Here is a 20,364-nt window from a genome sequence, read left to right as displayed (position 1 = left end):
TGTGGAGTCCATCTTCCTGTGTTTGAAATTCTGGGCTATTACATCCAGACAGTGCAGCGCTGCCACAGACCATTCTAAGCCGCCACATGGAGCCCTGCCCATCACATCCCCGGGGGCGCCCCTCCCCCCGCCAAGCAGCCACCTTGGCACCCATCCCAAGACAGGCACACCCCAGCTCCTGTCTTTCATGCCCACCCTGGCCTGCGAGCCCCTGGGCCTTAGGTGATGGAAAGCAGCCTGCCCCCTTCTCCACAAAGCCTTTCCTGACTGCCTTGCTGGCATTCTGGGGCCACGGGTTGCATCTGCCTTGAGTGGTTGGGCACCCTGGGCCAGAAGCCTGATGCCACACAGCTTGTCATGGCTGGTGTTCCCATACCCAGGAAGTGCTTGATGAACACAGAACAGGGTGGGGAGGGCAGGGGCTCCCATTATTGGGGTCTGTGTTTTTTACAAGTTCTTTCTTGCCTTTGGCAGTTTTCAAATGGAAAGGGCCTGGGACTCCGTCTAGAGATTCCCCACAAGCTTCTGTGGGCATTTGACTGCGAGTGTGTGTATTTTCACTCACAGCGTGCCTCTTGGTGTGCAGACGGCCCTGACTGTGGTCCCGGCATGCCCAGTGTCAGGAGGCTGGAGTCTGGCTGGGGAGAGCAGAGTGCTGGGCCCCTGACTTCTGCAGCCCATCTTTCTGGCTGGAAGTTTTAGGAATGGAGACCTCTGAGCCCCTGCTTTCCCAGCACAGCTCTGCTCAGTGCTGGCCCAGCTATTAGGAGGCCTTCAGCAACAGAAAGTGACTAGGAAGTCCTCACCTTGGGGCTCCTCACATACGACGGCCTCCAGGTTCTCCCCCTTCACGTAGTCCGCGTTGAGACCCTCTGCAAAAGGCCAAGGGTGGAGTTTGTGATTGACACAGAAGCAAGGGGCCCTGGCTATGATGGACAACTCCCGACCAAGCCCTCCATTATGGTGAAAAAGCCCAAACCCCTTAATGAACTCAGACTCCCGAACCCTGGGCCACCCAAACGTGCTGTCCTGCTCAGGGGTTCTCAGCTGGATGGGCTCCTGCAGACAGTGGGAAGAAGTCTGTCCCTGCTGCAGTGTGGAGGGTCAGGACCCACTGACAGCTGCTCTGGTCTAGTCACTTTGGGGGCTTTCTCCTCACTTACATCCAAACAGTTTGGGGACTCTATGAAGCTGAGTACACCCCATGTCTTCTGCTGCTGCTGCTACTTGGGGAGACTCAAGAGTCCATGTCTTATCCCCAGAAACCTCATCAGAGCCCTGGGCCTGTGGGAAAATCAGGCCATGGTTCTCACGAACCCACTGAGCAGGCGCCAGTGCAAGTCACTCCACTATCCTGGGCTGCACTCAGGTTCCTGCCTGCCCTGGGCTCAAGATGGATAACGGGCGGGCCCAGGAAAGATGGACATGCGGCTAGTTAGCAGGTGTGGTCAGCACTCACTTGGGCCGGCAAGGCTGATGGATGAGCAGGCACATGGAGGGGCACCCTGGGCCTCCCAACCGGGTGTTCAGATGCCAAGCTGGCACGTGCCACACTGTCTTCTGCCCACGGGCAGCCCTCTGGTTGCTTCCCAGGGATGACCGCCGGTGGGCATCTAAGTCCTGGAGAGGGCCTCCACCCCCGCCCCAGCATCTCTGAGACACAGCCACGCCCAAACGCCCACATGTGTCAGGGAAGAGTAAAGATGGTTGTGAGTGTCAAGGAACGGGATGGGGTAGAGCGAGGCAACGAGACAAGAGCAGCATGGAGGGGAGGGAGGAGGGGAGGTGGGTGATGAAGGGCAGACGCCAAAGCAGAAGGGGACAATGAGTAAGTCAGAGCACATCATTACCTTGACCTTCTGCTGCATCTGAAGGCAAGACACAAAACTTAGGACCCTGGAGCAAAAACTCAGCCCCCGGCAACAAGCCAGGTGGGCTTTCCGCGCAACACACTGACCCTTGGCACTGGAGGGCAGAGACAGGGGAAGCAGAGGGTCCCCAAGGCCGGGACCTGTTTGGTGGCAGGAGAGACTGCAAGGCCCCAAGCACCATGGCAGGGTCAGGCCCTCCTAGCACTCGTGTGCTGTCCCCTGGGTCATCCCCGTGCACCGGGTGCAGAGTGGTTTCTGCTTGGCCTTCCCCAACTTACTTCCCTGTGTGAGTGGCTAAGGCTTAACAGAAAGGTTGGGGATGGGAGATGCTGAGTCCCGGCTTCTCAGGGGATCGACCCCCCCACACATCCACAGGGCTCCTCCTGATGCTACCCCAACACAGAGGCCAGGGACACTTCGGTGGATGAAACACACACACAGGCACCCACGGGTGCAGACAGTTCAGAGTGATGGGATGGGGTGGTGGTGACACAGAAACCAGCAAGCCTCCATCCCGCGCCATGGGCTGCACAGTGGATCAGCAGAGGGCGCTGTGGCAGCAGGCAAGACAGACATTCTCCCACAGACTGGAGGGCAGGAAGGCGGCCTGGGAGGGTGTCCCAGGCGCAAAGGATGAAAGCTGCTAGGGGAGGAGAGGGCACGTCGGACAGGGTGCTGGAGAGAGCAGCGCATCCTCAGGGAAGTCAGTGCGGCTTCTGGGGACACGGACCACAGGCGGGGAGCAGAAGGGACGTGGATGGAACCAAACCATGAAGGGCTTTGAACGTCAAGCTCAGGGGCTGGGTCAGAGGCACACGGGAGGTCCAGGGGGAGCAGTCCCTGCACACTTGAAACAGGGCCCGCGGGCTGTTCAGAGCAGAGAGGAGTGGCGGGGAGCCCGGGGTGCTGATGGAACTGTCCAGATGTAGGACAAGGAGATTTGGCAATGGAGCAGAGCACAAGCCCCAGGAACGGGGACCCCTCTGATGTCACTTCGAGGGGACGGAAGGACCCAGGAGGGCCGGAGGGATTCATAAGGGGAGGCCATGGACACAGGAGCAGATGCAACTTCCAGCTTTGGAAGAAGATGTTGCTAGCACAGGGGACAGACACAAAACCAAGAGGGGGCCTTTTTCAGATGTGGGGGATGCTCTGAACTCGGTTTCCTTCGAAGGAAACCGGGGCTGATGATGGTAGTCGCAGGACAGTGTGGGTTCAGCCACGACAATGACATCACTGACAGACTGAAGGGAAAGGACTGGGGGGCCCACCCTCAGACAGAGTTGGGGGCTGGGAGAGGTCCACGGGTTCCGTGAGCTTCCTGGGAGCCCCTGTCAGCCCTCCAAGCATGCTGGCTTCCCTGGGCCAGGCCCCCCCAGCACGTGGCCCAGCAACACCTTAACCCCTAGAGCCCCCCCAACCCCGAGAGAGGTCACATCCACGTCCTGCCACCTCAGTATCACAGGTTTATTGTCCCCCAAATGCTGTAAAATTCACTGAATTCTGTGTACCAAAGCCTTCATATTCTCAAATTTTATTGGGCTTTGACTGCTAATTCAACTGGCAGAAACTTGCACTTCTTTGTTTTAGGAAACAAGTGGGAAAACAATGTACTTTCACCTGAGTGCCTCTGCAGAGACAGACACAATCCAGACATCTATTCGGTTTGGAAATCAACCTCTCTCATCCTCCCTGTTCCTACCTACCAGCACTCTTTCCTTCTGGATTTATCCCTTCCCATGTGCACTGAGTTCCTTCAACAGTCCCCTCAGCCACTGTCTCATCTATAAACTGAAGGTACCCGCCATGATGCCCCATCAGGAGGTGGTGGTGCTTGAGGCAGTGATCCAGGCCAAGCAGGGTCAGGCACTGGAGAGCGTGGGAAGCCATTTTTACTCTGACTGCAGGCCCAGCTTTTACTTCTTCTCTTATCCAACATGCAATTTCAAGTCTCCAAGCCACCCCGTGGCCCCTGAGCTATCTGGCCCAATTCTGCTGTGGGCATGTCTTTGATTAACCATGGAATGCACTCATCTCACTGTTATAGTTACAATGCTGAACTGGGGTAAATGGTGGTCCCCAAAGCCTCTGTCCATGTCTTCATCCCTGGAACCTGTGGATGTGACCTTATTTGGGAAAAGGGTCTTTGCAGATGTGACTAAGTTAAAGGATCTCAAGACGCGATCACCCTGAATTTAGGGTGGGGCCCACAGCCAATGACAAGTACCCTTTTAAGAGACAGAAGATGACACAGTCACAGAGATTGGAGTGATATGACCATAAGCCAAGGGACACTTGGGGTTACCAAAAGCTGGGAGAAGAAGAAAGGATCCTCCCCTACAGCCTTCAGACAGAACCAGTGCTGCTGCCACCTTAATCTTGAACTTCTGACCTCCAGACCATGAGACAATAGGTTTCTTGTTTTAAGCTGCTTGTTTGCTTTTGAGCTGGGACAAGTGATAGCGCTTAGGCCAACCCCACCTGCAGTTCTGTACTCCTTCTGACTGTTCACACCACTCTGCACAACCAAGCTCTGGAGCTATAGCAGGGCAGCCATGAACAGCTGTGCAGGTTGTGCACTGAGACATGTGCTGTCCCTGGGGTACTCCTGTGCACAGCCTGTGGAGCTGTATGCCATGGCCCCGGTCACGGACATTGTATAAGAGTAGAAGCACCAAACGTCATGGCCAGAAGGAAAATCAGGCTGGAGATATCTGCAGTAGCTACACAAAAAGCATTTTAGGACCTAAGTCCATTTCCTGGGAAGCTCAGCTCCAGGCTAGAATTAAGGGCAGAGGCCCAGAGCAAGGGCAGGGGAAACCTCACGGGAGATGGTCCTAAGCTGCAGAAAAGAGGAAAACTATGGCTGAGTCAGGTTCCCTTACTTGAACTAAAGATTTCCCATCTTCAACCAGAGACACGTTCTGCACACAGCAATACATCAACATCGTGCTTGTAAAATAACTGAGTGTGGTCTTGTTTGCCTTCAATGGCATCCCTGTGTACAGGGCGCCTGTAGGTGGGCTTCTGACACAGATTCCATCTGTAACTATCCCATTCACACACCATGGACAGACTCACCACTACAACCGGGAATGACAGCCACCAATATGACAAAACTCTTCCTCTTGCATTCCTGTTCCTGTCAAACAATTCAGGATTCCATGTATTTTAAGATTCTGGGGCTCACGGGGGAGGAGCAGGGGCACCCGGGCAGCAGCCAGCAGCTCCTTGGGATCCAAGAGGGAGAGAAGGGTCGCCAGGGTGAGGAGTGGGCTGGCCGGCCCAACAGTGTTACCTGCTGGAACTCAGAGGTCTGGGGGACACCTGCCTTCTGTCACCAAAAGCCCCACATCCCCTTGGGTGAGATCCAAAGCCACATGGAAATCCAGATGCTCTTTCCTGTTCTATGAGAAGCTCGGTGGTTACTCTTGGAAGACCAAGGTCACTAGACCCACCCCAATCCTCTCTTCCAGGCTGGTTTATACTTCAGTTAGGCCTAGGTCTGTCCCCGAGGGCTTTAAAAAGTGTAGCCCCACCTCCCCCTCACCCCGGGGAAGTCTGCTGAATCTCAGCTTGCTCAGAGTTCTGCCCTCTTCTCCTCCAAAGCCCCGGCCCTCTGTTCATCTTCTGCTGTGGGTGGGCATGGCCACAGGTGGGTCCACTTACGCTGTATGCTGAAGCAGAACTTCTTCTGCTGGTAGGAGATGTAACTGGACACAGCACCGATCAGCGCCATGGCCAGAGCACTGGCCACGCCGGCGATTGTGCCAGTCTCTGCCGACATTCCTGGGCATAGGGTGGGGGGGGAGGCACGGAGAGAGGTGGCCGTCAAAGGAAGGTCGAGAAGGCCAGCCCTGAGACCCAAGCAGCCAGCAGTGTCCCCTTGTGGTTTCCATAGAAACCTCAGGACTCCCAACTCACCAGAGTCAGAGTTGTCCCCGCCACCATACTGGCCACCACCTGCATAAAGGACAAAAGCAGTCAGTGTCCATTGTGACCACCAACTCAGGGTCAGGAGTGAGACAGCCCCTTCCTGACTCGCTGAGACCCCTCTTCATCTCTGCCCCAGGGGGCTTCACCCTGACTACAGCAAGACCTGCTTCCTTATGCCTGCCACCTGCCCAAGCGGAGGGAGAACTTTTTATTTTTGAAACGACAGTGACCGCGCACTGAGAACATGTAGTATCCTGGCTCTTTACACACAGCACTGCCATATACCGGGGCAAGTGCCTCCTGCAACCATCCACAGCACCCCACGGAGTGAAGGTGCGTAGGTGAGGGACCTGCCAGCAGGTGGCAGAGCTGAGCTCACGCCGGGCAAGCCTGGCTCTAAATACCAACACTGTGGGTTCTGTGCACCTCCTGCCTCCTGTAACATCTTACTGTTTATCTAATTAGAGAACCACGGTTATGTAAAAGTTTGTTTTAAAAAAGGATGAAAGACTAGTATAAAAACAATTCATCATCCTACTATTCAAAGAGATTTATGGTTAATATTTCTATTTCCTTTCCTCTTGTGCTTAGCCCTTTTACATGCTTTTCTTCAAATTCAGATGCTTCTACTCCGGTAACTTAGGTACACAGGATTACGTGATAATCAAGAGCTTTTTAAGGCCATCTACTTCTAGCTTGGCATATAGTGTGAGTTGTTTGTGGAACACAAAGCAATGCAAGCTGACAATCCCTTATCTAGGATTTTGAAATTCAAAAAGCTCTGAAATATCACAGAGATGGAGAACAGATTAGTGGTTGACAGGGGTTAGGGAGGGTGAAGAGGGAGGCAGTTGGCTGTGATTAAAAAGGGAAAACGGGAAGGATCTTTGCAGTGACAGCACTGTTCTCTTGATTGCAGTGGTGGTCACACAAACTTAAACGTGGTTGAATTTCAGAGAACATACACACACACCAGCATACATACAGCCCAGACAGCAGCTCCCTGACAAGCAAGGGATGCCATTTAGGACATTTAATTAGCCCTGAGCACTCTTTCCTGGGTGCTCTCTTCATCTCAGGACACAAGCTCATTAATGAAGGGAGACTGTACTCCCAGAGCCCAGGGTTCTTGGGAGAAACCCCTCTAGGATGCTGGAGGCAATGACCTTTGACATTTCCTTCACCAATCAAAGACTCTGGGTGGGGGGCTGTAGGTTCACGAATTGTAACAAGTGTACCCCCTGTTTGGGATGTTGCTAATGGAGAGACTGTGGGTGTATGGGGGGTATGGGAATTCTGTACAATGTATTCAGTTTTGCTGTGAAACTGCTCTAAAAAATGAAGTCTATTTTAAAAATAAAGAGTCTTGAGGGAGAAAATGAGATTTGCTATGTTCCCACCTGGGGCTGAATCCTTGAGTTAAATGTGTTTTATAGACATCCCTGATTGGATATGAATGAGTATTTACAAAATAAGGAGCACTAGCATTTTCAAAAACACTATCACTGCTGTTGGAGAAAGCAGACCAAAGAGCAGGACATGAGTCACCCTGTATGTTAACAAGTCAGCAATGAAGTTGCCTGTGAGGGCTTGGAGTTTGGCTGCACTGGCCCATCACTGCTCCCTCCTGCTGTGCCCGAGGTGGCCATCATCAAGGGTAGTGGTGAGCCCCCACACGGGTGTCCTCTGCTGCTGTGTTCACATCACCAAATTTCCAGGTGAAAAGTGAAAGTGAAATCGCTCAGTCGTGTCCAACTCTTTGCAACCCAGTGGACTGTAGCCTGCCAGGCTCCTCCATCCATGGGATTCTCCAGGCAAGAATACTGGAGTGGGTTGCCATTTCCTTCTCCAGGGGATCTTCCTGGCCCAGGGATCAAACCCAGGTCTCCTGCATTGCAGGCAGACGCTTTACCCTCTGAGCCACCAGGGAAGCCCAGGAATGAGCGATTCTACCCACTCTTTCTTTCACCTTGAACTGGAATAAAGCTGAGTGTTCCCCAGTCTCTCTTTCATTATTAATTCTTGATCATAAGAATCCACAACAACTTGAACCTCATGATCTGTATGGCCATGAGCTATGAGGGTGTTACTTGAAAAGAAAACTGGACGCCCCCTGCCGAACCTGCCTAGAGGGGCATGCAGAGGGAATATGGGGCTTCCCTTGGCTGTCAAAGAGATGCAAACGCTCAATTTTGTGGCTGTCAAAGAGATGCAAATGCTCAATTCTGTAGTCTAGGAATTCCTATCTGACCACCAGTTATTGGACAAAAGCGTTCATCTAAGAAGATGACAGACAAATGGTATTCCCTTCTAAAAAACAAAACACATGTGATCATGTGATCGCACCCTGTGGGTGACACATTGCTCAGATGGGCACATGGGCTGAGATACTGTGAGGGTAAAGAACAACTGGAAAACAAAACCGCAGTCATTCTAGATCCTTCCACCACTTCCAGTTCCATGAATCTGAAGTGAAGTTGGCCACAAGGGTTTGCCATTGAAATTAGCCAAGCCAATGTCATGGTTTTGATTCCTGTTTGACTACTGAGCTCTGTTTACTTCCTCTGAGCACAGGCTGAATCCACTTCCTTTACAAAAGGCATACCATGCAAAAAATGCTATTGGGACAACTGATGACCCACTGGCATAACAGATTTATCCAAATCAATACCACCCATAAGTTTCCAATAAATATAAAATAGATGAAGCAATAAAAGCACTAGAAGAAAATGTGCAATGTTTATATTGTTCTCAGGGTAGGGAATGACTTTCTAAACCTGGCCCTCAAGCTAGGAGCCTGAAATAGAAAAGATCATACCAAAAGTAAAAACTTTACTATTAAAAGCACAAGAAACAAAAGGCAGAAATGGCTAAACTTCAAAATCAACAACCTTTGTGCTTCATAACATATCATCAAGAAAGGGAAAGACAACCCACGGAATGGAAGAAAACAATGGCAAATTCTATATCTGATAAGTGATGAATATTGAGAATAAAGAAATTCTACAACTCAGTAAAAAGGCAAAGAATTCTGTTTTAAAATGGACAAAGAATATGAAGACATTTCTCCAGAGAGATATTCAAATGTACAAAAACACAAGAACGGTTCTCAGCACCATTAGCTACCAGGGAAATGCAATCAAACCCACGGTGAGATACCACTTCACACACATTAGGATGGCTAGAATCTAAAAAAGGTAAATAAGTGTTAGTAAGGATGTGAAGAAAATGGATCTTTCATATAGTGCTGATGGGAATGTAATATGGTACAGCTGCTGTGGAAAACAGGTTGGTGGTTCCTCCCAAAGGTAAACACAAAGAGTTACCATGAGGCTGGACAACTCCACTTCTAGATGTGTATACCCAAGAGAATTGAAAACACATGACCACACAAAATCTGGTATGCTGATTTCATCATAGCATTAGTTGTAAAAGTAAAAAAGTAGAAACAATATAAAGGTTAATCAATTGATGAATGGGTAAATAACATGTTTTCAGAAGGTATAAAAAGGGATTAATAATCCCTAACATTAAAGAAACCCATACACATAAATGAGTAGAAAATGGGGCAACAGGCATGAACAGGCAATTCACATAGTAAGAGTGTCTAATAAGACAGGTGAAATGTTTCATGTCTTGGATTCAAAGAAATGGAAAATTTAAACATGACAGAATTTTGTACAGGACTTCCTTGGTGGCTCAGACCATAAAGCATCTGCCTACAATGTGGGAGACCAGGGTTCAATCCCTAGGTCAGGAAGATCTCCTGGAGAAGGAAATGGCAACCCACTCTAGTATTCTTGCCTGGAAAATCCCATGGATGGAGGAGCCTGGTAGGCTACAGTCCATGGGATTGCAAAGAGTCAGACATGATTGAGCTATTTCACTTCTCTAATCTGCAAAGATGGCAAAATTAACGTATCCAATAAAGGTAAGTATATGAGCAAACAGGAAACTGTTTACTTCCTAGTGGTGGAAATGGCACCTAGTATAATTGTCATAGAAAACCATTTTGCAGTACACTCAAAGAGTTGCATGTTTAAAAATTTACACCTCCTGTGACTCAGCAGTTCAAGTTCTAGGAATTTATCTGACATACAATTATGGTTGTGTGCTTTTGGTGATGAGGATGTTCATCACATCACTGTGTATACTAGTAAAAAGCTGCAGGAAAAAACCCTTCCGCACAAATATAGGTCCTCATTAAAAAAAGTCACACCCTTGATAGTATACTTGTTTCAATGCTGTTCTCTCTGAACATCCCACCCTCGCCTTCTCCCACAGAGTCCCAAAGTCTGTTCTGTACATCTGTGTCTCTTTTTCTGTTTTGCATATAGGGTTATTGTTACCATCTTTTTAAATTCCATATATATGCGTTAGTATACTGTATTGGTCTTTATCTTTCTGGCTTACTTCACTCTGTATACTATCAAGGGTGAAACAGATCACCAGCCCAGGTTGGATGCATGAGACGGGTGCTCAGGGCTGGTGCACTGGGAAGACCCAGAGGGATGGGATGGAGAGGGAGGCGGGAGGGGGGATCGGGATGGGGAACACATGTAAATCCATGGCTGATTCATGTCAATGTATGGCAAAAACCACTACAATATTGTAAAGTAATTAGCCTCCAATGAATAAAAATAAATGGAAAAAAATAAAAATAAATTTTAAAAAACTCACAGCAAAACATATTATGCAGTGGTTGACATGATATTTTACAGGACTCCTTAATGACAGAAAAACATATTCAGGGTACTGCTGCTGCTGCTGCTGCTAAGTCATTTCAGTCATGTCCGACTCTGTGCGACCCCATAGACGGCAGCCCACCAGGCTCCCCCATCCCTGGGATTCTCCAAGCAAGAACACTGGAGTGGGTTGCCATTTCCTTCTCCAATGCGTGAAAGTGAAAAGTGAAAGTGAAGTCTCTCAGTCATGTCCGACTCTTCGCGACCCCATGGACTGCAGCCTACCAGGCTCCTCCGTCCATGGGATTCTCCAGGCAAGAGTGCTGGAGTGGGTTGCCATTGCCTTCTTCGATTCAGGGTATTACTGAATTTTAAAAAAAGCTAGTTTTTAAAAGGTTAATGTGATATCATTTTTAAAAAATAAACATTTACAAATGTATACTTTATGCACAGAAAAAGTCCTGTGGATCCCTGGTGGTCCAGTGGTTAAGAATCCACCTGTCAATGCAGGGGACACAGGTTCAACCCCTGGTCTGGGAAGATTCCACATGCCATGGGCAACTAAGCCTGTGCACTGCAACTACTGAAGCCTGTGCGCCACATGAGAAGCCACTGCACTGAAGCCTGCACACCGCAACTACAGAGAAGCCCCTGCTGGCCGCAGCTAGAGAAAGGCTGAATGCAGCGATGAGGACCCAGCACAGCCAAAAGAAATAAATTAATTAATTAATTAAAAAAGAGAAAGTACTGTGAACATATACGCAGGTATTACTAGTGATTCTCCACAGATGGGGAAATAATAAATAAGTATTTTTCATATTATTTTTTAAAAGATGTTTAAAAACATACAAGCCTCATGCAAATCCATCCACCTCTACTTGCCTACAACTGGAGGAACCATTCAAAGAGGCCATTTCACAGGTCAATGATAGGATCTTCATTTTCACGGACAGTATGTTTTGCATCCTCACCTGCCTTCTGAGTTCACAATTTTATATCATAACTACATACCAAAGAGTCTAGAGTTGCCTTCTGTTGTACTAGAAAATCCCTGGTACAACATATTTCAGACTGCAATTTACTCTGACTATGGACAATTCATCCCACCACCCCACTTTCCCCTCTTGATATCCATACATTTTTCTCTATGTCTCTATCTCTGTTTTGCAAGTAGGATCATCTATACCATTTCTTTACATTCCACATATATGCATTAATATACAATGTTTGTTTTTCTCTTTCTGACTTTACTCTGTATACAGTCTCTAGGTCCATCCATGTCTCTACAAATGACCCAATTTTGTTCCCTTTTATGGCTGTTGTTGTTTAGTCACTAAATCGTATCTGACTCTTTGTGACTCCACGGACTATAGCATGCCAGGCTTTCTTGTTCTCCACTGTCTCCCTGAGTTTGTCTCCCTGAGTTTGTGCATTGAGTCACTCATGCAATCTAACTGTCTCATCCTCTGCCACCTTCTGCTGCTGCCCTCAATCTTTTCCAGATGAAGGAAAGCATCAGCATGGTCTTTTCCAATGAGTTGGCTCTTCACATCAGGTGGCCAAAGTATTGGAGCTTCAGCATCAGTCCTTCCAATGAATATTCAAGGTTGATTTCCTTTAGGACTGATGGGTTTGATCTCAAGAGTCTTCTCCAGCACCATAATTCGAAAGCATCAATTCTTTGGTGCTCAGCCTTCTTTATGGTCCAACTCTGACATCTGTACATGACTACTGGAAAAACATAGCTGTGACTATATGGACCTTTGTTGGCAAAGTGCTGTCTGTGCTTTTTATGGCTTAATAACATTAAACTGTATATATGTACCACATCTTTGGGACTTCCCAGGTGGCACTAGTGGTAAAGAATCCACTTGCCAATGCAAGAGACATGGGTTCAATCCCTGGGTCGGGAAGATCCCCTGGAGGAGGGCACAGTAACCCACTCCAGTATTCTTGCCTGGAGAATCCCATGGACAGAGGAGCCTGGCAGACTACAGTCCATAGGATTGCAAAGAGTTGGACACAACTGAAGTGACTTAGCCCGCATGCACACACACATCTTTAGCCACTCATTTGTTGATGGACATTTAGGTTGCTTCCATGTCTTGGCTATTGTAAACAGTGCTGCAATAAACATTGGGGTAATATGTGTTTTTGAATTATGGCTTTCTCTGGGTATATGTGGTATAGTCACTTTAGAAGACAGCCTGGTGTCTCAGATGGTAAATAATCTGCCTGCAATGCGGGAGACCTGGGTTTAATCCCAGGGTTGGGAAGATCCCCTGAAGGAGGGCATGGCAACCCACTCCAGTATTTTTGCTGGAAAATCCCCATGGACAGAGAAGTCTGGCAGGCTACAGTCCATGGGGTCACAAAGAGTCAGATATGACTGAGCGACTAAGCACAGGGAAGTTTGTGGTAAGGCGAGATTTACCATGTGACCAAGAAATTATACACCTAGGTATTTACCTAAGTGGACTGAAAACTTATGTCTTTACAAAAACCTGTATATAAGTATTTACCGCAGCTTTATACTCACCAAAAACTAAATGCAACCAAGATGTCCTTCAACAGGTGAATGGGCAAACTGCGGTACATCTAGACAATGGAATATTATTATAAAGAAATGAGTTATCAACCCATGGAAAAACATACAGGACCTCCAATGCACATTGCTAAGTGAAATAAGCCAGTCTGTAAAGGTTATATACTGTATGATTCCAGTTATATGACATTCTAGAAAAAGGCAAAGCTCTTGAGATGATAAACAGATTTATGGTTGTGCTAAGAGAGAATGGATTATGGTTGAGGAAAGACAGTGGCTGAGTACCAAAGGGGTGTACAGGAGAAATTTCATGGTGATAGAACTGTTTTGTATGCTACTTGGGCAGTAGACACATGACTGTATGCATTTGTAAAAATCCATATGAAAACATATCACAAGGAATAAACTTTAATGTATACAAGCAAAAGGACAAAGCAAAATATCAACCAGGTTAGTGGGAGATGCCAGGATGGAATGTAGACTGTGACAAATGAATGTCTCTACATTATAAATGTGTGTAAAAACTGCACCGAATGGAGGGGTAATAAAGGAGTTATGTGAGTAACTTTTAACAAATGGTATTTTGACAGACACTATAAGGTAAAGCCAAAAGAAGAAAAACAAACACTGGATTGTAATTGGTAAAGTTGTTTCTCAAGGAGTAAGGATCAACAATTCTGGTTGTTGTGCTATATACATGTATAGTACCAGAACTGAGCAAGTAAGCAAATAGTTGATGGATGGTAGGTTTCTCACTGTCAGAGACAGAAGTTAAAGATCAATAAGAAAAGAATACTATGCCTCCAGCTGTGATCTACTGCCAAAAGGCTTATTAAGTATGAACTCATGTTTAGGTTAATATAGATGCTGATGAATAGATACAGAAATAATTATAGATACATACGTGTATATGGTTTAAAGTACATCTATATACTTCCTATTTCGTAGGTCTGCCCAGTTTAAGGGTTTAGAAGTAGCGTCATCCCACTAAAGAATATACTCAACATCCAGATCTTGGTTTCTAATTCTCTTCCCCAGTGGGAAGAGGATGATATACTGAACTGGAAGCCCAAGGAAACAGACCCAGCAGGCAGCAGTATTCAGGAAGAAGAAGTGAATGAGACCAAGAAGGACCCAATGAGAGCCAGGAAGGACCCAGAGATAAAGAATGTGGAGAATGTGGTGGTTAGCAAAGTATGCTACAGAGGTCACATGGGGCAGAGGGCTGTGACCACCAAGAAGAAGTCACTGGAGATGAAAGAGCAGCTCTGGGGAAATGGGAGTAGAGGCTTGCATACGCTGAGGAACAGACCACAGAGGGGACAATGAAGAGATGAAGTCAGTGAAAATACTAGGAAGAGGCTGATGGCACCAGGGCTGATGGGACCTGTTGATGAGAGATTCTCCGTGTTTTCCCTATAGGGCCATTAAAAATGTTTTCTTGAGAAAAAAATATATGACAGATAACATACTACTTCAGAAATACACTCCAAAATGATGGTTGAGTCTAAGTGCTAAAACTCAAGGTTAGAAAATTCATTAATTAGGATTGTTTTATATTGAAGATCAACATTTATTTAAACGTAATGTTTTATCTTCATACATGGCATTAGCATGTTTGCATAGAGGAGGGTGTATGAGAATTTCATCATGTTCTTATCATAACCTATGTTTCAGTTTCACACTCATATTTTTTTGCCCAGACTCTATTTTCTTTTGTCTGACACCTATAATGACAGAAGGTATAACTTATGCTAACAATTGATTATTCTTTACAAGAGAAGTTCAAATATGAGCCTAATTAAAGAATTTCCTAACATTTCTTCCTTGCTAATAAGGAAATCCCCTGACATGTCACTCAGACTTTCATTTGTGTGCATGCTTACACACTCTGCTACTGCTCTCTTCTCACCATCTGGAAATACCATTTGTCACTGGGAGTAATTGGCTAATTTGCTGGGTTTGCCCTTTAAATGTTCCATGTTCTCCTGACGCCTGTGAGTTTCATTTAGAGGTTTTCAGAGCTTTTTATTCAAAATGGAACTGTTTGGAAAGGTGTTCTGAAGGACTGATTTGACTACAGTATCCTTTAATCAGAAGACAACACTGTTCCCACATGAAAGGCACACAGCCTGAACTATGGGGAATGTAGCAGGCTGACACTAGATATACTCATGACATGTTACACTCAGAATTTGTTATACTCACAACCACAGTCTCAACTACAACAGGGAATCACCACAAAATGCTACAGCTACAACTTAGCATCACAACATGTTACCATCACAATTACAACTGTAAAAATTTCCATCATTAATGATGAGTTATAACATATCACCAGAACAAGTTACAACCACAAGTAATTTTGCCACATCAAGTCTGGCTAACACTGTCTCCATACTAGGATCAGATCTTGACAACATATTAAGATTAAAGGTTTAAATCTTTGCATGACTTGGAGGCAATGAAAAGTATTTGGCCTTGGAGGAGGGTGTCCCTATGAAGGGCTGACAGGAGGTGGTTTCTCTGTAGTGATAGAACAGTTCTGTGTCCTGACTGTAGTTGCAGTCACTCAAATCTACACGTGATAAAATGTCATCGACCCACAAGTGCATGTGTACACACACACACAACACACACACACGAGTATATACAAAATCTGATGAAATCTGAGTAAGGTCTATATATTACTTAATAATAGCAATGTACCAGTGTCAGCTTCCTGGTTTTGACAACATAACTATAGTTTTAAGATATCAGGAGAAGCTGGGTGAAGGGTACACAGGAATTTTCCTGAACAATTTATTTATTTAGTTAGTTTTACAACTTCTTATGAGCCTTAAACTATTTCAAAATCAAAAGATATTTTAAAAGATATTTGACTTGCTATAGGTGTCTTAAAAATAATTCTTCTCAAGATGAGATTCGCTCCTCCCATCCCAAGAGTGACAGGCTCCCCAGGTTGGGAAGGCTGTGCCCAACAAGTCCCCAGACCTCAGGTACAATAACTGGTGCCAACTGGCAAATGGCATCTGCTAGTAATGGACACATTATCCTGTGCAGTGCCGTGGCTTAAGGAACATCAGGGGAAATATGTGGCTTTTCCAAAGAGTCTTGTAAACCCCCCCACCCACCCACCGAGCTGCACAGCCATCATTCCAAGTGAAGCCCCAGAGGCTGGGCGAGATCCACTCTCCCAACCTTGCTGCTGTGTAATCCTGTCTTTAGTGAGAATAAGGCATTTGGACAAATCAATGCTCCTACCTTTACCCTTGTCAGGTTTGTAGTCACCACCCCCTACTAGGTCTTCAAGATCCTTGTCTGAAAAACCTGGAGAAAACGAAACACACATCTCAGTGCCCAAAAACATTTCTCAGTGACAAGCAATCTGTTATTTAATGTTGTCTAACATCTCCAGAAAGTGACTGACACTGAACAGGGGCTGTGATGAATGCGGTAGGCAAGACTCTCAAGGGGCCCCCAGAATCCCTCCCCCACAGTGTATACACCCCAGCATCCCCTGACTTTGAGTGCAGGGGGACCGTGCATGGGATGGCTTCACCCCGTGATTAGCTGATATTATATGCTGAGGTGAAGGGACTCCACAGTAACCAGATCAGTTTGACTTCACATTAATCAAAAGGGAGACTTTCCTGGGGGGCTTGAACTTAATCAAGTGAGGCCTTCAAAATACAGCTGACCCCTTCCTGAGGTGATGCACTAGAAGCAATAGACTCAGTCTTCCCCACCTCCACCCCTGCCCCGTTTCCCTTCTCTCCCTGTTTCATCTCTGTTTTCCCCCTGGTGGCTTTAAAGAAGCAAGCAACCATTCATTCTAGAACTGCAAGGATAATGGTTCTCTCCCAACAAGCACACAAGCTTGGATGACAACCCAAACTCAGCCAAGACCCCAGACCCAAATGACACTATGACTGCAGCTGCCTGAGGCCCTGAAGAGAAAACTGAGCTTAGCTGTTGCTGAACTTCTCACCAAAGGAAACCATTTGTGATAATCTGTCATGTGACAAAAGAAAACTAATACAAGGAAACCAAAAAAGTTATTTTATTATAGCTCAACCATTGAGTACACATCTTTTTACATTCTGTGTGATGAAATGGGAAGCATGCTTAAAGCATTTCTGTTCCACTCCAAAGTCCTATAGTTGTCTCAAAAAAGCACATGTGTGACTGTTTCAATTTTGCCTTGTATTAGCTACTTTCTGTCATGGAAGATCACTTTTACCAGAAAGAACGAACGATGTGCTAACTATGGTTATGGCGACTTGAGTATTTGGCAGATGTTTTCTTGAAAATGAATAAAATGGGGCTGTCCCTTTAAAGAACACCACTGGAAATATTTGTTGCCAGTGATAAAATTTCAAACAAAAAAGAGAATTTTGAAAAATCTATATCTACCACTGTGAGTTTAACAGCTTTCCAATATGTAAAGACTTTTTCTAATGAGATGGGTGGTGATATTAACAAATGTGAATTTCGGGCACTGCATAATGAAATAAGGCTTTATTTGAAGCTCAAAAGACCTCAGAACATCAATATTTTCCAAATGACCAAAGTGTAATGCACAAAACGGGTAAAAGTTCCATTAAAAAGTACTAGAGAGTCCCTGTGGAATTTAATAAAATTGAGTTTGGAAAATTCATTGCTATGGTTTCATATTATACACTGCACTTAACCTGTAAGAAACAACCAGTGGCCAAGTTTGGGTGTCTTATCAAAAAAATGATACTAATCAGTGATCTGAAAAGTCTATTAAAATATTCTTCCCCTTACAACATCATACCTATTATGAGGCCAGATCTCCTTCAGATACACAACCATAACAACATATCACAAGTGAGTCAATCAGGAAATGTGAGAGTCTAGCTCTTCTACTAAGATACACATTATAGAAATCTGCAAAAGCGTACAATGATGCCACTTTTCCTAAGTTGTCTTTTTATCTTGCCATAGTTATTTCTCATAAAATGTGCTATTTATGTTAACATGTATGTTTATTGTTGTTCATGCTTAGTTCATTTTTCTAGTTTTAGGTTTAATATAAGATGATAAATATCAATAGATGTGACCTACATCTCAACAGAGATCCTCAATAACTTGGTGAGTCCTGAGACCAAAATGTTTGTCAGCCACTGCTGTCAGGTCCTGCTGGGCCTTGAAGTACCCCCAGCCCTGCCAGGCCAGGAGGAGTAGCTCTGTGGGCTATTATACTTAAGGAGCTACACCCGGACCAGGGAGCTACAGTGCTGGCCTGGGCCAACTTGGACTTACCTCCTCCTCCCACACTTGGCTTTTTGCGGTCATGATCACGATCATTTTGATCATCCAAGGCATCAGCCAAGTTAAAATCATCTTCTGCAGGGGGCCCTAAGACATAAACGAGAAAGTCAGTTGGTTAAATCATAGGTCACTCATTTGGACACCACCCCACAACGAGCTCCACGGAATCTGTCTTTTGTGCCCTGCTCAGAACAGCCGTGTTACCTGCAGGCTTTGCTGGAGCTCTGGTTGCTCCGGGTCTCCTGGTTGTGGTGGTGACACGGTCCCATCTCTCTAAAAGGGAAAAGGGAGACAGTAAGAGGAGCACATTTAGCAACAACACACAGCAGCCATGGCATGGTCAGGAAGTCACAGCATGAGCTCAGCACTCTTGGTCCTTGAGTTCCCTCCAAGGATGACCAAGAGATGGAGCAAGGTTCAGATGAAACGAATTCTGCTCGCTTTTCTTCAGAGGATGGGTGGTGAGATGGATGTGATCCCACATTTGATTAATCTGCTCATTAGTGGAGCTGGGACTTGAGCCCACGTCTACAGGAGATGACCACATGCTTCAGGAGGTTCCAGAGCTTGAGCACAACCCCTGAGAGCTCCAAGCCTTGGTTCCCACCACTCTTAACCTGATACCGTCATCACAGATAACACCACCCAGGGATGAAGTAACATTATGTTCCCAGTTGAGTATGGGAGTGTCTCATAAACTGAAAGTGGTTCTAACACCAACAAAATGTTTTATATAAGTGTGGTTACTGCTGTAATACTAGGTCTTTCAGCTCAACCATATTCCTTTAAAATTGTGGACTTGTTTTCACATCAATTACAAGACATGCCATGCATAATTTTACAATACTTTCTTTCCTTAAGCAACAAGACTATGCTGTTTAAAAACAGAATTAAAAAAAAGCCAGTCCAGGTTGGATGCATGAGATAAGTGCTCAGGGCTGGTGCACTGGGATGACCCAGAGGGATAGGATGGGGAGGGAGGTGGGAGGGGGGTTCAGGATGGGGAACACATGTACACCCATGGCTGATTCATGTCAATGTATGGCAAAAACCACTACAATATTGTAAAGTAATTAGCCTCCAACTAATAAATATAAATGAAAAAAAAAAAAGGATAAACACAGCAGTAAGACATAAAATTTTAAATATATGTGCACCTTACAATAGAGTCCCCAAAATATACAAAGCAAAACATGACAAAATTGAAGGGAACGTAAGACAGTTCAACAATAATAATTGGAGATCTCAATATAATCCTTTCAATCATATATAGAACAAAAAGGAAATACAAGATTTGAGCAAAACTGTAAATCAACCAGATCTACCAGGCATCTATAGAACACATCCCCTCAAGCAGGAAATACATTCTACTCAATTGCACATGGGACATTCTCCAAGACAGACCACATGCTAGGCTTCAAAACACATCTCAATATATTTTAAGTCTGAAATCATACAAATTGTGTTCTCCAGCCACAATGGAATGAAAACAGAAATCATTAACAGAAGACCATTTGAAAAATTTCCAGTTATATGGAAATTACACAGTACACTTCTAATAACAATGGGTCAAAGAAGAACTCACAAAGGAAATCATAAAATACACTGAGATGAATGAAAATAAAAACATAACATACTAAAACTTACATCATATGAAAGTAAACCATTGACAAAATGAAAAGACAACCTACTGAATGAGAGAAAATATTCACAGATGATTTGATCAATAAGGGACTAACATACAAATATATAAACAGCTCACACAGCTCAACAACAGAACAACAAACAACCTGATTTAAAAATAGGCAGAAAAACTGAACAGACTTTTTTTTTTCCAAAAGAGGAATGTAGATGGCCAATAGACACATGAAAAGAGACACATCACTAATCATCAGGCAAATGCCAATCAAAACCACAATGATTACCCTCACATCTGTCAGAATGACTATCATCAAAAAGACCACAAAAAATTGTTGGCAAGAATGTGAAGAAAAGGGAACCCATGTGCACTGCTGCTGGAATGTAAATT

General features: G+C 45.5%; 1 protein-coding gene across 4 annotated transcripts in view; it reads right to left on the bottom strand.

Annotated features, from left to right (window-relative positions):
* Window positions 1-20,364, bottom strand: part of CD99L2 (CD99 molecule like 2) — a 109,564-nt gene that overhangs the window by 4,376 nt on the left and 84,824 nt on the right. The window contains exons 3-9 of one of the 4 annotated variants that reach the window (XM_020903127.2): window positions 18,540-18,608; window positions 18,327-18,422; window positions 16,302-16,367; window positions 5,796-5,834; window positions 5,541-5,660; window positions 1,851-1,868; window positions 807-872 (exon numbers count right to left, since the gene is read on the bottom strand). In XM_020903127.2, coding sequence (XP_020758786.1) covers window positions 807-872; window positions 1,851-1,868; window positions 5,541-5,660; window positions 5,796-5,834; window positions 16,302-16,367; window positions 18,327-18,422; window positions 18,540-18,608 — 474 coding nt within the window. The other 3 variants (XM_020903128.2, XM_020903131.2, XM_070462763.1) reach the window with 3 other exon arrangements.

This window comes from Odocoileus virginianus, unplaced genomic scaffold (genome assembly GCF_023699985.2).
Source record: "Odocoileus virginianus isolate 20LAN1187 ecotype Illinois unplaced genomic scaffold, Ovbor_1.2 Unplaced_Scaffold_13, whole genome shotgun sequence".
Taxonomy (NCBI): Eukaryota; Metazoa; Chordata; class Mammalia; order Artiodactyla; family Cervidae; genus Odocoileus; species Odocoileus virginianus.
This window is presented reverse-complemented; position numbering and strand designations above follow the sequence as displayed.